Source organism: Chlorocebus sabaeus, chromosome 9 (assembly GCF_047675955.1).
Source record: "Chlorocebus sabaeus isolate Y175 chromosome 9, mChlSab1.0.hap1, whole genome shotgun sequence".
Lineage (NCBI taxonomy): Eukaryota > Metazoa > Chordata > Mammalia > Primates > Cercopithecidae > Chlorocebus > Chlorocebus sabaeus.
The window spans coordinates 98,979,771-98,995,574 of record NC_132912.1 but is presented as its reverse complement, the minus strand read 5'-3'; the positions used below and the strand labels follow the sequence as shown (position 1 = coordinate 98,995,574).

Sequence of the window (15,804 nt, the reverse complement as noted above, 5' to 3'; positions counted from 1 at the left end):
GACATGCCAAAGACTACCACAAAATATTTGCAGATCTCAGTAGGAAAAAAAAGAAACAAGAAAAAAAAAAAAAAAAAAAGGTAGGGTATGAACTGCCTGGAGAAACTTATAAATTACTTTATACAGTTAATAAGTAGATAGTAAGAAACAGCCCTGGCAGCAAGATACTGGTGTGTAAGGGAACGCAGCCGCTCCACTCCAGGACCCTCAGGTGGCCTTTTTGCCTCAGATGTTGAGAAAGGATGCATGGATTATGGTGGTGTCCTTCCAACTGCTCTGTTCAGTCACCCTACTTCTGAGCACATTCCAGACCCTAAAGGGCCACTACCGCAGTCTCTCCTGCCTCCCACGGGCCCTACCCACTCTCCTTCCCGTTTCCCCTGCCATCTGTACCTTCCTCATTTTACTCTCCCTCTTCCTCCCAAAGTCTGAAACAGGCCCTTAAGAGCCAATGCTCCACTCTAGCAAAATGTCTAACCTTGGGGACCAATAGCCAGGGGTAGGGGCACATGTGTCACAGTAAAGATTACTGGGCTGGTAGAGGGAATGGATGCTGTCTTCAGGGACAGAGAGGAAGCTATCCAGAGAGGCACGTAAGTGGTGAAGCCAGTCACCTGCCCTGGTGAGGGGCCAAGTTGAAACAAGTTAGCCTGTATCATCCAGAGTGGGTTGAGAGTATGGGCTCTGGAGTCAGACCTGATTTTGAATTCCAGCTCTGTCATTTATTTGCTGTAGGATCTGGGCAAATTATTTAACCTCTGTGAGTCTAATTTTCTCATCTATAAAAATAGGGATAACCACAAGTATGTGAATATATTAATGCTATTGAACTGGACACTTAAAAATAGTTAAGATGGTAAATTTTTTGTTATTATTATTTTTTCAGACGGAGTCTCGCTCTGTCACCCAGGCTGGAGTGTAGTGGCGCTATCTCGGCTCACTGCAAGCTCCGCCACCCGGGTTCATGCCATTCTCCTGCCTCAGCCTCCTGAGTAGCTGGGACTACAGGTGCCTGCCACCACGCCTGGCTAATTTTTTGTATTTTTAGTAGAGACGGGATTTCATAGTGTTAGCCAGGATGGTCTTGATTTCCTGACCTCGTGATCCACCTGCCTCGGCCTCCCAAAGTGCTGGGATTATAGGCGTGAGCCACAGCGCCTGGCCAATGTGTTTTTTATCACAATATAAACATGGGAATAATAATAGGACCTCCCTCACAGGGTAGTTGTGAGGGTTAATGAGAAAATGCACACAAAATACCAAGAACATAGTACATGTTCAATAAATGCTGGCTTTTACCATTGTTGATTTTCCAAGTCTGATCACTGGCATGCATGACGCTTCTTTCAACAGTGGCTTACTGGGCTTGTACTATAATCACGGCTCTGAACTTTGGCATAAGAATGTAGTGGGGGGACCTCCAGCCATGGAAAAGCTTCTTCTCTAGCAGTGGGCTCAAGCCGTGTGTGGAAAGGGAAGAAAGAGGTATGACTAAAAGAGCTGGAGGAGTCCTCAACTACATTAACCTCAGGGCAATCACAAAATTTCCCTGAAATTTAATTTCCTCCCTTGGTATAAGAGGAGGTTGACCCAGGATATTCCCAAAGTCTCTCTCACTTACAAATTTCTGTGACTACCTTAATTATAGGGAAAATTCGGAGTCTGCTGTATAGTCTGAGACACTCATGGTATCTGATCTCTCTGGGCTTCAGTATCTGCATATGTGAAATGGAGGAGAAGGGCACTAACTCGACCTTGAGGGGCTTGTTCATATTATCACACCATGGAAGGGACTGCCAAAGCTGTCAAAATTCTGCCAGCTCCACCATGAGCTCACTTTCCAGAAGGAAGCAGCCTCTAGTGCTGAATTCACAAATCTAAATATAATTGCTGTTATTTCATAGGAAGGCCAGGCTGGAGGAAGTGAGCATTAGGAAGCTGGGGCCAGAAATGGACAAGGCTTTAGAAAGAGTGGAGGGGGGGAAATTGTCATAGGAGTCCTGCTGCATGCAAATAACAGGATAGTCACTAAAAAGTATCATGCTGCTTCAAAACGATGGGTTGGTGGCCAAAGACTTCAGCTTTAAGACAGAAGTGACCTGAGAGGAGGATGTTTTTTGTGAATCAGAGAATTATCCAGTCTGCCTATATCTGTCCCCTGGCTTCACATAGGCCAGAAGGTTTCTGTCAAGTTATAAGGTGGTGAAAGGGGCCCCTTTCCTGCATTACAAGAGGGTCGGGTTTGTGTTTAGGTTAGCTCTGTGGCCTGCATGTACCATGCCCAGTGTGCACACACTGAATATTTGTGGAATAAAACAAAATGAGTCTTGTACAAAACAGCAAATCATGACATTAAACTTTAAGGGGTAACCCCCATCAATACATTGATACAAATAGTATTTAATATAATATTTTAAAAATCAAAATGAATGCCCACAAATCCATGATGAAGAAATTATTGGAATTTTAAACAAAGACAGAATCAGTCCTGCTGATTTATTTTGTCTCAGGCCCCAGTATGGCCAACATGGCACTCTGTCTCAGTAATGTGCTCTTGGAGAGTTGTTGGTCCTTTTGCACAGCTGAGGCCCACAGGGCACTCCTAGTGTTATTCCATTGCCTTTGGTACCACACTGTCATGAGCTTGAGGCTTGGGCCTGGAAGGGTTGCCTCTATACTGGTGTTCCAGCCACCACTGTTCCAGGCTGAGGTCCTCCTCCATTCTTCCACCCTCGTGATGACACACCCCGAGGAAAGGTCTCCAAGGGCTTCCAGCAGGAAGCCTGTAACCCCCATCTCCCTGGCCTAACAGATCCCTTGACTATCTGTCTCCGCTCCCTGCGGTCTCATCTTTGTCTTGTAAACATCCCCTCAACACCTACTTTCCTGCCACTCTCAGCTGCTCACTGGACCCCAAACAACTCAGACAGTTTCACCTCTGAGCCTTTGCACTTGCTGTTCCTGATACCTGGCTGCTGTTCCTCACCCTTTTAATGTGACTGGAGATGTGAGATGAAGAGTCAAAGACAGAGAGAAAGGGTTAAAGAACATTCAGAAGTTTCAAGCCTGAAGATCCAAGGATGCCAGCTTATAAACTCCATTTTCTTCTTCTTCTTTTTTTTTTTTTTTTTTTGAGATGGAGTCTCACTCTGTCACCCAGGCTGGGGTGCAGTGGTGTGATCTTGGCTCACTGCAACGTCTGCCTCCTGGGTTCAAGCGATTCTCAGGTCTCAGTCTCCCAAGTAGCTGGGAATAGAGGCACGCGCCACCATGCCCAGCTGATTTTTCTATTTTTAGTAGAGCCAGGGTTTCACCATGTTGGCCAGGCTGGTCTTGAACTCCTGACCTCAAGTGATCCACCCTCCTTGGCTTCCCAAAGTGCTGGGATTACAGGCATGAGCCACCATGCCTGGCCCTTTTTCTTTTTCTTATTGGCAATTTTCAATTTTTCTATCATAGAGCTGTTTTAAAATTTAGTCACAAAAATAAAATGTACTATATGAGTAGCATCTTAAAAAGAAACCCAGAGTCAATTATATTAAACACCTAAAAAAGGAGGAAGTCAACTAGAGAATCAGCAGACCTAATGATGAACATTAATTTTTTTATTTTTAAATTAAATGCATTTAAATTTATTTGAATTTTAAGTTTAAAAAAGTGTTTTTAAAAATCCATTGATAGTAAAAAGTATTCATGGATACATTTTTGTTTCTATATATGCCAAGGAAAGCATTATAGAGATTTCTACTCCAAATTGATTTTAGAAACATATAAGTTGGAGATACCAGGTCAACTGTATTAGCACAGATATTCTAAGGATATACCCAAGTATATGTGGATAAACCAAAGGGCTGAGCCAGCAGCCCCCAGGGGTGCTTGCAGTACTTGAACTCCTGACCTCAAGTGATCCACCCTCCTCAGCCTCCCAAAGTGCTGGGATTACAGGCGTGAACCACCATGCCCGGCCCTTTTCCTTTTTCTTATTGGCAGTTTTCAATTTTCTATCATAGAGCTGTTTTAAAATTTAGTAACAAAAATAAAATTTCTATATGAGCATGGAGCTCAGGGTGAGACTGAGTGACTCTGAGCCATGACAAAAAGCTCAGGCTTGATTCAGTGGACACCAGGGAGCTGCTGCACTCTTGAGGAGGGAGTGATCTGTTGAAATCTGGGTTTTAGAAACACTTGCTCAAAGAGGCCCTAACAAGCCCTCACAGCATGGGTGGGAGGACCCCGCTGCCAGCTGCTGCATTTTCCTGTTGTAAAGGGGAAAGTGTAGGCTTAGATCTCTGCTCAGAGAGGAGGACCAGCCCTATGAACACTGAAAGGATGAAACTCAAGAACTGGACCTGAGGTTAACATGTGGGGATGAAGAAGGAAGGATTTATTTGTTCAGTTTGTTTACAAAGAGTCTCTTTCACCTGAGACACTCTTTAATCCATTCCTACATGCAGATTAAACAGGGATTTTCTCTGATTAGCAATGCTTTGCATTCCACCCTTTCTGAAAGACAAATGAAAAAAAAAAAAAATCCTGAAACCTGCCTTTCATTGTCCTCTGTGACAGCACTAGAGTTACAAGGAAAACAAGATGTTTTCTGATCTTCTTATTTCTACTAAATTTAAAAAAAAAAACTTACAAATAATATCATCTGTTAAATCATCTCCTGTATTTAATATAAATTATTGGAAAAGTGTCTTTGTAAAATACGTAATTTCTTGGTGATCTGGCCAAAATATCTGCGTGCAGCTGCCCTCCCCCCATGCCCTCTTGGCCGTGAAAGAGCTCGCTGTCCTTCAACTCCATCCTTCCTGAACTTGTTTATCCTTCTACGTGCCTGGGGCTGTTCTCAGCCTGCAGATACCTTTCTGTGGATTCTCTCTATTGATTCCTCTCCTTGTGCTCGCTGGGCCAGATGATCTTCCCTGGGGTAAGTACAAAGTTCTCCTATCCTGATAACACTGCCAGTGGTTAACCTTGGCTGCACATTGGATCCCCTGAGAGTCAATGATTCTGGTTTAAATGGTCAGGGGCAAGGCCTGGGTATCAGGATTATTTAAAGTCCCCTAAGTGATTCTAATGTACAGCCAAAGTCAAGACCATTTCTTTAACCTACCTTTTCATCCAAGAAGGAGATGTAGAAAGACTACCAGTTGATGTAAGGTCTAAACTTCGATTCATAAAAGACTCATTGAAGGGCTGGGTGAGTTGGCTCACGCCGGTGATCTCAGCACTTTGGGAGGCCGAGGCAGGCGGATTACCTGAGGTCAGAAGTTTGAGACCAGCCTGGACAACATGGTGAAACCCCGTCTCTAATAAAAATACAAAAATTAGCCAGGCGTGGTGGCAGGCCCCTGTAATCCCAGCTACTCGAGAGGCTGAGGTAGGAGACTCGCTTGAACTCAGGAGGCGGAGTTGCAGTGAGCCGAGATCGCGCCATTGCACTCCAGCCTGGGGGACAACAGCAAGACTTTGTCTCAAAGAAAAAAAAAAAAAAAGACTCACTGAAGAAGGCTGGGCTGTATACATTCAGCTCCTGGGGTCAGAGTCCCTGCTCTGACACCAGGTTGCCTGGGAAGAGAAGGAAGGCAGGCTGGAAGCATCACTGTGCCCGACTTGTATTAATCTGAGTCCAGGTAAAGGTAAATGCTTGGCCATTGGCAACCACAGCCGATTCCTTCTGCTGTCCTCCCCTTGTTGAAAGCAGACATCATACCATTGACTAAGATTCCATTGCCAGTGTCTTTCCTTTCCTGGGGAGAATGCCTGGGTAAGCCTTTGGCCACTCATTATGGAGGAAACAGTAAGATTTGTTGTTAAAGCTATTCCAGGCTATGGTGGATGGGGGAAGATACTCTGGAGGTTGGGAAGTCGTCTCTTTTGCTCTTTCCATTTAAACCTAGCCTAGAAGAGGATAAACTTGGCCTAAGCCTTTTGTTGTTGTTGTTGTTGTTGTTGAGATGGTGTCTCTCTCTGTCGCCCAGGCTGGAGTGCAGTGGCCGGATCTCGGCTCACTGCAAGCTCCCCCTCCTGGATTCATGCCATTCTCCTGCCTCAGCCTCCCGAGTACCTGGGACTACAGTCGCCCGCCACCACGCCTGGCTAATTTTTTTTGTATTTTCAGTAGAGACAGGGTTTTACCGTGTTAGCCAGGATGGACTCAATCTCCTGACCTCGTGATCCACCTGCCTCGGCCTCCCAAAGTGCTGGGATTACAGGTGTGAGCCACCACGCTTGGCCTGGTCTAATTCTTTTAAAAATGGCTCTCAACCTTCTGTGTGCATAAGAGTCACCAGGCCTAGGAAATTTGTTAAAATGCAGATTGCTGGGCCCTACCTGGAATTTTTATTCTATTGATATGGTTTAGGGTCCAGCAATCTGAATTTTTAATAAACAAACACAGGCAATCTTTAAACCTTACTCCAGAAAACCCTGTTTCAGAGGGTGATCTGGAAGAGAGGCTGGGTTTGAAGGCACAAGGGGGAACCAGAGATTGTTCCCTCCCTCCCTGCCCCTCAGGTCCAAGCCTCTTGATCCCAGGCTCCCAGAAGCAAGACATTCAGCACTTATTCTCACACAGCCTTTGCTTCTCCTGGTCTCAGTTTGCCATGTGGTCTGATAATCTCTCTAATCCCTCAAGCTGAGGGCTCCTGATTCACTGCTTCTAGTCACACCTACTTGGATCAGAGTTTCAGCTATTTAAAAGCCTCTCAGTTTGCAGAGGAAGGAAAGATACAGATAAAGCCTAAGGACGGTGCTCACTTATGAAAATATTCACAATATATTAAGTGGAACATGCAGATTTCAAAATGTCAAGAGTGATCTTAGTTGTGTAAAATCTGTGCATCTTATGCATGGGTAGTAAAAATTGGAAGGCTATTCAATGGGAATCCTTCTGGAAGATTCCTCTATTCAACCTGCAGCACAGGGACCAACAACCAGGAGGCCCCGGGAAGACAGGAAACATCACAGTACCAAGCCTGAGGCCTGCCTGCTACATCCTCATTTTCTTACATCCTTTTTCTAGGTTGGAATTTTTGCAGGATGAGTGACAGCAAAGACAGCCCATCCCCCACCAACAGGGCAACAAGAGTGAGACCCTGTCTCAAAATAATGATAATAGTAATAATAATAATAATATGCAGATTTTCTGACGCACCACAGACAACCCAATGAGAATCTCCAGACCCAGCCAGCTGTGGTCCAATAGCCCTCCTGAGGTCTATCGGATTCTAAAGCCCTCCTGAGGTCTATCGGATTCTAAAGCAAGGCACTTTAAAGGCAAAAAACTGCTGTAACTTTCAAATGGTGACTTTTCTACTCTCAGTGCATCCTGGAATTTAAATCTCTCAAGATTCAGACTTACCCAAGGTCACACTACTACAGTGTGACTAAGTTACGTGTCTTAATTCAAAAGCTTGAAAATTAAAAACAAAAGAGAGAACATAAAATTTGATTCAGTTTATACAAGTATTATAATTACTTTTATGACCTGCTCACCATTTTTAAATACCAAAATGCCCATACCACTTAAAATTACAATATTAATATATATTTTAAAACATGTATTAGATAAGCTGTGTTCTTCACTTTATTTTGTTACATGAGCATGGCTGTCTCTCTATGACTTTAGAAGATCAGGACATTGTGACTGTATTATCCATCTTCCCACCATGGAAGGATATCTCTGAATGAGAGAATCAAAGTGAAGCTGTTTTATGCCTTACCTATCTTTACCTACACACAACTCATCTCAGTAAAAGGATTACTGTTTGAATCCAGAACAACCCCTCCTAGAACAGCCAGTTGTGCATTCTTTTGCTATGGCATGTGTTATAAGTCGTAATAAGGAGCAAAAAGCACTCCAACATACAATGGCCAATACTAGAGAGCAGCAGAACTGTGCACCACCAGATGCATGCAGAGTTGACATAATGAGCTAAGAGCATCACAGCAAATCTTGGTTTGGGGTCACTATGTCTTCCCAGATCACAGAAGTTTGGCAGCTGTAACAAAGCAGTCTATAGACATCAGAATTTGTGTAAACGAGACACAGAGAGAGAAGAAAACTTTAAAATATAAAAAGTATAATTTATCTAGGGTGACTATAGTTAACAATAATTTATTGTATATTTTAAAATAGCTAGAAGAAAAGATTTGGAATGTGCTCAGCACAAAGAAATGATAAATGTTTGAGGTGATGGGTTTCCCAATTACCCTGATTTGATCATTACACATTGTATGCATGTATTGAAATATCACATGCATCCATAAATATCTACTATTATTATGCATCCACTTTAAAAAGTATAGTTTATGTAACACTTCAATAACTTACTATAATGATATAGTTACATAGTATAATTGTTATAGTTCTAATAATACACAATAAAAAGTAATTAGGAAATGCCAAGAAGCACCAAATGCCAAACTGAGCAAATGACAAAATTGCATCCAATTCTTGTGCAACATTTTGCATCTGTTTATTTACATCCACAGCAAAATCACTTATGCAAATTGGCCCCTGGTTCCCTATTACTCTGCCTGTGTCCCTACTGCCGGCTCATTTTGCTCCTCGACCTGGTTAAGCATTAACTTAGGTTAAAGATACTCCATTCAGTTATAGTCAGCTTACAACTAGAGCTGCCCTCTGCCCTCTATATAAAATTATTGAATTTCCTTGCAATCAATCCACTTCAACCTCTCTCTCTCTCTCTCTCTCCCCCCACCCCATCTGTCTCTCAATCTCTCTTTCTCCCCACTGCCAGACCCCTTATTTTCATTTCCTTCTTTCCTCTATCTCAAAGATTCTCTATAGTTCCTCAGGAAAAGGAGAAAGGGGTTTGGCATAGAGTATACATGAACAAATTCTAGGAAACTGTAGAGTTCTGAGGCAACTCAAGGGCCCATCTGAGGGACCCTCTGTGTGTCTCTCCACCATCCTTTCTCTCTGCTACTGAGCCCATAATATGTCCCTGGCTCTTCCCTGAGGTCTTACACTTGTATCATCAGTGTGCCTGGCCTCTGGCCTCCCTAGCTAGGGAGTATAAAATGTGGTCTCATTTCCTATGTGACCCAAATTACAATGACGTGGCACCAGACCCTGACACATACATTTGAACATGGGCCTCTCATTGGGTCCCTCACTTATGCAGATAATTCTCCAAGATGCAGCCTTAAGGGTGTCCCCAAAGAAGTTTCTCTTAACCTTCTACTCCAACCTCCAGCCTGTCCTCCCTCCACCCTTCCATACCTGTGGAACACTTTCTTCCCCAAGGCCCAGCTGAGGCCGGGCTGAAGCTACTACAAGATCTTACTGAAGATTCAGGGACAGCGGAGAAGTATTATATGGTTGAAAACAGCTAGCAATGGCTCTGGCTGTGGCTTTTCTCAGAGCAGAGGCCCAGACCCAGCCTCAGATTCAGGACTACCACCCAACCCCGCCATCGCCCCAACCCCCACCACTGAAAATCCCTCAGGTTTGTCTGTGCTCTTCAGCACTCTAGTGCCTAACAGCCATTAGCCTTAGAAGGAGAGAGATCTCCCCAAAATCCGCAGTCTAAGTTCCCATTTTACGTTTGAGCATCTCCCTTTTCCCAATTCCCTATCCAGTAAATCTCACTCCACTCCCTAAGCGCTAGAGGGCCTGCCCTCAGTAGAGCAGCCCCGGCAGACCACCAACATCGCTGCAGTGTTTAGCCTTAAATTAACAGTTGGTAGAGGACACCCACAGGCTTGCCCAGGCAGAGTTCTTCTGACAAGCTGTCCTCTTACCCTCTAAACTGCTCCACCACCACACCAAAAAGCAACTCTTCCACTGCATGGGTGTTCTAAATTCACAACGGGCCAAGGTAGTATTTCTCCCAGATGTCCTCAACCAACAGTTTCCTAGACCTACGCTAAATTATTTCTATTACCTATCCCAAGGCCTGGCTCCCAGAGCCAGAAAAATCTGCTTTCAGGATTATGGGGAAATCACCATTTCCTATAAGAACAATAGCTGTGTACAGCTCATTATCTAAAGGATTCAGTCAAATAGTTTTCTTGGAAGAAAGGAAGAGTTTACCTAAAAGGTGAATTAAAACATCCTACTCTTCCAGGGAAGAACCACGTGAAATTTTATTATACATTTTTTAAGTCATAAAATTATTATGAGGAAAACATAACATGGCCCTATCCTCCCGTTATAACATTTTTCTCCGTATTTTTATATAACACAGATAATATAAATGATATATACATATGCTATAAAAATTCAAATATTGTAAAACATCATAAAATAATAATCCCCTTTTTAGAAAGTAGAAGTTCCAGGCAGCAATATAGATGTATATTCCTCTTTTTTTTAGGGGTCTGTGGCATTTCATTGCATGGATCTATCAGAATTTCTTTAACTAGTTCCTTTTTAATGATTGATGAGCAATGGGCTGTTTTCAGAGTTATGGCTGTGGGGAGGGCAGGAGAAGCAGGGAGGATTAGAGAGTTCTTACACATCATGCTGCAATAAACATGCTTGTATGTATATACTGACATCATTTTGTGACCATATTCTTAAGACAAATTCCTAGCAGTCCAATTGCGAGTCAAAAGTCATGAACATTTTAAATCTTGACAGATATTGATTGTAACAATTTACCTTCTCAAAACTGGATATTATCATACTTGTTGTGTTTTGCCAGTCTGATAGGCGAAAAGACATCTCACTGTTGTTTTGATTTAGATTTGTTTAAATATAAGTGATGTTCAATATCTTTTCATTGGTCTATTGGCCACTTGTATTTGTTTTCTGTTAGCTGTGTGTTCATATCTTTTGCTCATTTTTTCTATTGAATTATTTCTCTTTTTCTTATTGAGTTGTAAGATTTCTTTGTAAATCAAGAAAGGCTGGTGCAAAAATAATCGTAGTTTTTGTCATTACTTTTAGTGGCAAAAACCATGATTACTTTTGCAGCAACGTAATATGTTGTTCTTATTATTATTACTATATACTGCAAATATTTCTTCCAGCATGTCATTTATCTTTTGATTTTGTACATATTGTTACCAGTGGAGGGTCTTGACTACCAGTCTTCCAGGTTCTTGGCATTTTGAACAAAGAATTGGACTAACTGCACAAACTAAGCAACAAAAGAATAAAGCAATGAAAGCAGAGATTTATGGAAATGAAAGTACATGCCACAGAGTGGGAACGGGCTTGACCAAGTGGCTCAAGAGCGCTGGTTACAGAATTTTCCAGGGTTTAAATACCTTTAGGGGTTTCCCATTAGTTACTTGGTTACATCCTATGTAAATGAAGGAGTGGCCCACGACCAGTCTGATTGGTTGCAGAAGGTGATCAATCAGAGGCTGAAGTGAAGGTATGAAGTTACACAGGAAGACTTGGCCTGGGACCAGTCTGATTGGTTACAGGAGGGGACCAATCAGAGGCACTTTCCATTTTTCATCTATAACACAGTGCAAAGGTAGTAGCCTCTGATCTTTTTGTTGCTTGGGCATGGAGAGGTGGGGTTTTCCTTTTGATTCAGTTCTAGGCAGTCAGTGCAAACTGGCCTTAGGTTTCCTGCCTCCAGACCCTATTCTCCTGCCTCAATATTACTTTTTGTTCTACAGAAGTTTCAAATATCAGCCAGATTTAATAGTCATTTTCTTTATGACTCCTAGGTAGGAGTAACTTTTAAATGGAAGTTTTAATAGATGCTACCTACTAACATTGAACAAAAAAGAACCTTGGGCCTGATTGAAGCCTCTCTGTGTCCACAGAGTAGCACCTATCTTCATAATGTAGATGCTCTAAGATAATGAGCAAGGAATCAGAATATCTTTCTTCACAGCCTGAGACTGGCCCAGACATCCCAACGGAGGGGTACATAGCCCAGTGACCACAGTCCTTATAGAATCAGTCATGCTTCTCCTTTGCTAAAGTAGCAGATGGTCAATTTAATTAAATACAATATAATTCATCCTGTTTGGAGGTTGTTTTGGTAGGGTTCTTCCCCCTTCTTTTTTGTATTTGAGAAGAGTAAAAGACTGTTTTTAAAAAGTCAGGCTGGTTATTAGTATCTTATGTTTAATTTTGTTTTTTACAGGCAGCTTCAAAAGATGGTCCATGATATTAAAAACAACGAAGGTGGAATAATGAATAAAATCAAAAAGTAAGTTTGACTCTCTTTAAATACTTAGTTATATAAAATAAGTCAACATGTGCTACATGGAAGAAAACAAATTTCTCTGCTACCTGGAGGAGAAGTTTCAACCTCTTTAGCACGTAACCCTTATTGTTGGCTGGAATCCATGGTGGCTGGGTCTACATTCTGGAACAGGACAAGTGAGTGCGGTGGTACTCAGTGGACTTTGATTTTTCCTTCTCACTGCAGGGAAAGTGAGCTATGCCCATTCAAGGTGCCTAACAAATGTCAAAGCAGGAAAATCATTTCTATAACAATTTAGCTAAGGGCTATGAACACACGTATGGAGAAATCCAAATGAAAAGTTATAAAACACAGCCCTAGCTTCTTCAAGATGCCATGTGTTTTCCCTTTTTTTTTTTTTTTTTCTTTTTTTTTGAGACGGAGTTTCACTCTTGTTGCCCAGGCTGAAGTGCAATGGCACAATATCAGCTCACCACAACCTCCACCTCTGGGTTCAAGAGATTCTCTTGCCTCGGCCTCCCAAGTAGCTGGGATTACAGACACTCCCCACCATATCTGGCTAATTTGGTATCTTTAGTAGAGACAGGGTTTCTCCATGTTGGTCAGGCTGGTCTTGAACTCCCAACCTCAGGTGATCGGCTCGCCTCAGCCTCTCGAAGTGCTGGAATTACAGGCCTGAGCCGCAGCACTCAGCCAGTTTTCTATATTTTGATTTCTGCTTTTTGAATTATTACCTTAAAATGAAATTTTCAGTTGGCACTTGGAGAGGGAAAGCTAGCATCTCAAAACTCCTTGTACATCAAAAACTCTTAAGCTTTTTTCTTTAAAAGAGAATAAAAATTGTACATATCTGCATTTCCTACTCAAAATCTAAGGTAGACGTACGTACCTTAGTAGGTCTTATATACCTTAGTAGGTAAGTCTCTTTCAAGAGAAAACGGGAAATGGTATTCTGTTAAGTCTTTATATTTTTTAAATAAAACTAATACAGATTCACCAGGGAAAAATATTAAAGCGGCAAGAATTATATGAAGTCAAAATCTCCCATTTCCTTATATCTCCATCTTAACCCACTCCCCAGAAAGGGACATTGTCATGGTAAGTTCAATGTGTGTATATATATGTATGTATGTGTGTATAAGTATGTATATATGTATGTATGTGTGTGCTTAAACATACAATACACTGCCATTGTACATAATATACACATACATTTTTGTCATAAATGGTATCATAGTGCATACGCCATTCTACCAACTTGCTTTGTTGGTTTTACTTAAGCTATTTCATGGACATTTTTATTTGTTAGTAAGTAAAAATTAACCACATTCTTTTCTGAACAGATGATTTAATAGTCTACCTTAAATGTATTACAATTCAATTAACTAGCTATATATTGGTGGTCATCTTTAAGGGGGGGATTTGAATTTAAACTGGTATAACATTTATGGAGAGGAATTTGATAATAGCAATCAAAATTCTCTGGTTGTTTCTTCCAATTTAAATGTCATGAATAATACTTTAATACATGTTCATTGCAGACCTTGAATATACCAGTAGGCTAAATTCCTATAATGAAATTTCCAAATAGAAGGAGTTGTGTCCTTAAAGTTTTGATTGCTATTACCAAATTTTTCTCCCCAAATTTTGGACCAAAAAATAGTTTATAGAAGTTCATTTCTCTATACATTCAAAACAGCATCCTTATTCTTTTTAATCTATGCTGAAATTAAAAATAAGAAATGACTTTTGATGGTATTTCCAGACTATGAAATGTAAATGAGTTTCTATGCAAAAGTGATCATCACAAAACATAAAACACAAGCCTTCTGCTTGTGAGGTGGTGGTCATTTACAAAGGAGGAGAATTTGGCTTCATGTTCTGTCTGGTGACTGGGAGAGGTGTGTGATGATTTTCGCTTATTATTTCTGCTACAGATAGAATCTTATTCTTTTTGAGACAGTCCTTGTTACAATCACTAGCAATTCTGGTTGCCAGTTTTACAACACACCAGTTCTCAATAACATGAAGCCTCTACATGAAATGTTTCTCTATTCCGTGCCCCCAGTTGCCAGTTTTACAATACAGCAGTTCTCAATAACATGAAGCCTCTGCATAGAGTGTCTCTCTATTCCATGGCCAGTCATATTTATAGCAGCTGTGGAGCTCAAGTTTTTGCTAACAGCCTCTATTTCAAATATTCTGCCCATTGGATGACCAAAGCACTTTTATATGACAAACCATGTTCTTCTCAGCCTAGAAATTATGGCCACCATAGTCATTACCCCGGGTGACATCAGGGGCCCTTTAGCTCAAAGTGACTTGCAGTTACACTTTTACTTGAAGCCAGGCCACAGGTGCTACCCTGAAAGGAGGAAGCATGCTTGAACACGCTGGTTCCCTAACACAAGACTGTGACCGAGTTTTCACTGGTCTATGGCCGCGTGAGAAAATAAGGACCATGAAGTGTTGGGGGTTGTGCGCAGCAGCCAGCTACAGAGTAAAGTTCAACTACGCCTTTTATTCCTAGTGTTGAGTGGCCAACAGTCCTTTAGTGAGTTTTTCCTTTATTCTGAGATGATTTGGGGGTGTTAAAATACCCTTCCTTTTCTTTTATGAAATGATAGTAATAATGGATAATAGGTGGTTTGTGCTCTTGGAAATTTTACTATTCCTTTTTTTTTTTTTTTTTTTTTTTTTGAGATGGAGTCTTGCTCTGTTGCCCAGGCTGGAATGCAGTGGCACCATCTAGACTCACTGCAAGCTCCGCCTTCTGGGTTCACGCCATTCTCCCGCCTCAGCCTCCTGAGCAGCAGGGACCACAGATGCCTGCCAACGCACTCGGCTAATTTTTTGTACATTTAGTAAAGATGGAGGTTTCACCGTGGTCTCGATCTCTTGACCTTGTGATCCGCCCGCCTCGGCCTCCCAAAGTGCTGGGATTACAGGCGTGAACCATCGCGCCGGGCCGTGAAATTTTACTATTCCTCGAACCAACCTGGGCACCAGACCCAGTTTTGTTTTTGTTTTTCTTCCTTGCAACATCTTGGACGATCTCTGTCTCTATACCTCATCATGGACTTAATGATAGTATCTTCCCAGCCCACCCTGCTGGCTTGTGAGGAGAATTGAATGAAATAATAGATATTGAGAGCCTGTGAAAAAAAGAAAACCAGAATTTCTATGTAAATATATGTACTGTTATTTTTGCAAATTACAATTTTGGTTCATAAATTCTTTTTGTGTGCGTTTTTTAATGAAACACAAATTTCTATGCTCCTTTTTTTTTCAAAACATGAAATGTTTGTATATAATAGCAGTTATACTGCTTCTATAGAAGATATGATATTTTAGTAAATAAAGGCTACTGGATATAAGTTTTATTTATGTATATTTTATATTTCATTAAACAATTCTCAGTTAAAATAGGTAATAATTATTAAAAATAATTGACTGTAAACCTTACTCATTTAGAGTAGTGGAAAGGGAGGTATCAGAACGTACAAAACTTGGAATAGTTTTCTCAAATGTAATTTCAATTTTCTTCTTTTATTGAATGAGGAAGGATTGTGACTATTTAGCACATTTCATATGTACATAAAGGTACTAAAGAAGTTTTGAGAGTGCTTAAAACAAGTTGAATACTAAATATGCT

The 15,804-nt window shown here is 41.3% G+C and overlaps 2 protein-coding genes across 4 annotated transcripts in view; one reads left to right on the top strand and one right to left on the bottom strand.

Moving 5' to 3' along the window:
• The window catches only part of BLNK (B cell linker), an 89,609-nt gene that overhangs the window by 18,353 nt on the left and 55,452 nt on the right, over positions 1-15,804 (top strand). For 2 of the 3 annotated variants that reach the window (XM_073019220.1, XM_007963706.3), the window contains exon 2: positions 12,087-12,152. In XM_073019220.1, coding sequence (XP_072875321.1) covers positions 12,087-12,152 — 66 coding nt within the window. Of the gene's footprint in view, positions 1-4,218; positions 4,931-12,086; positions 12,153-15,804 lie in introns of those variants that run through there. The other variant, XM_073019221.1, reaches the window with a different exon arrangement.
• The window catches only part of ZNF518A (zinc finger protein 518A), a 123,090-nt gene continuing 115,801 nt past the window's right edge, over positions 8,516-15,804 (bottom strand). The window contains exon 8 of the transcript XR_012094027.1: positions 8,516-15,304. The gene's annotated coding sequence lies outside the window, so the exon portion shown is untranslated. The remainder of the gene's footprint in view (positions 15,305-15,804) is intronic.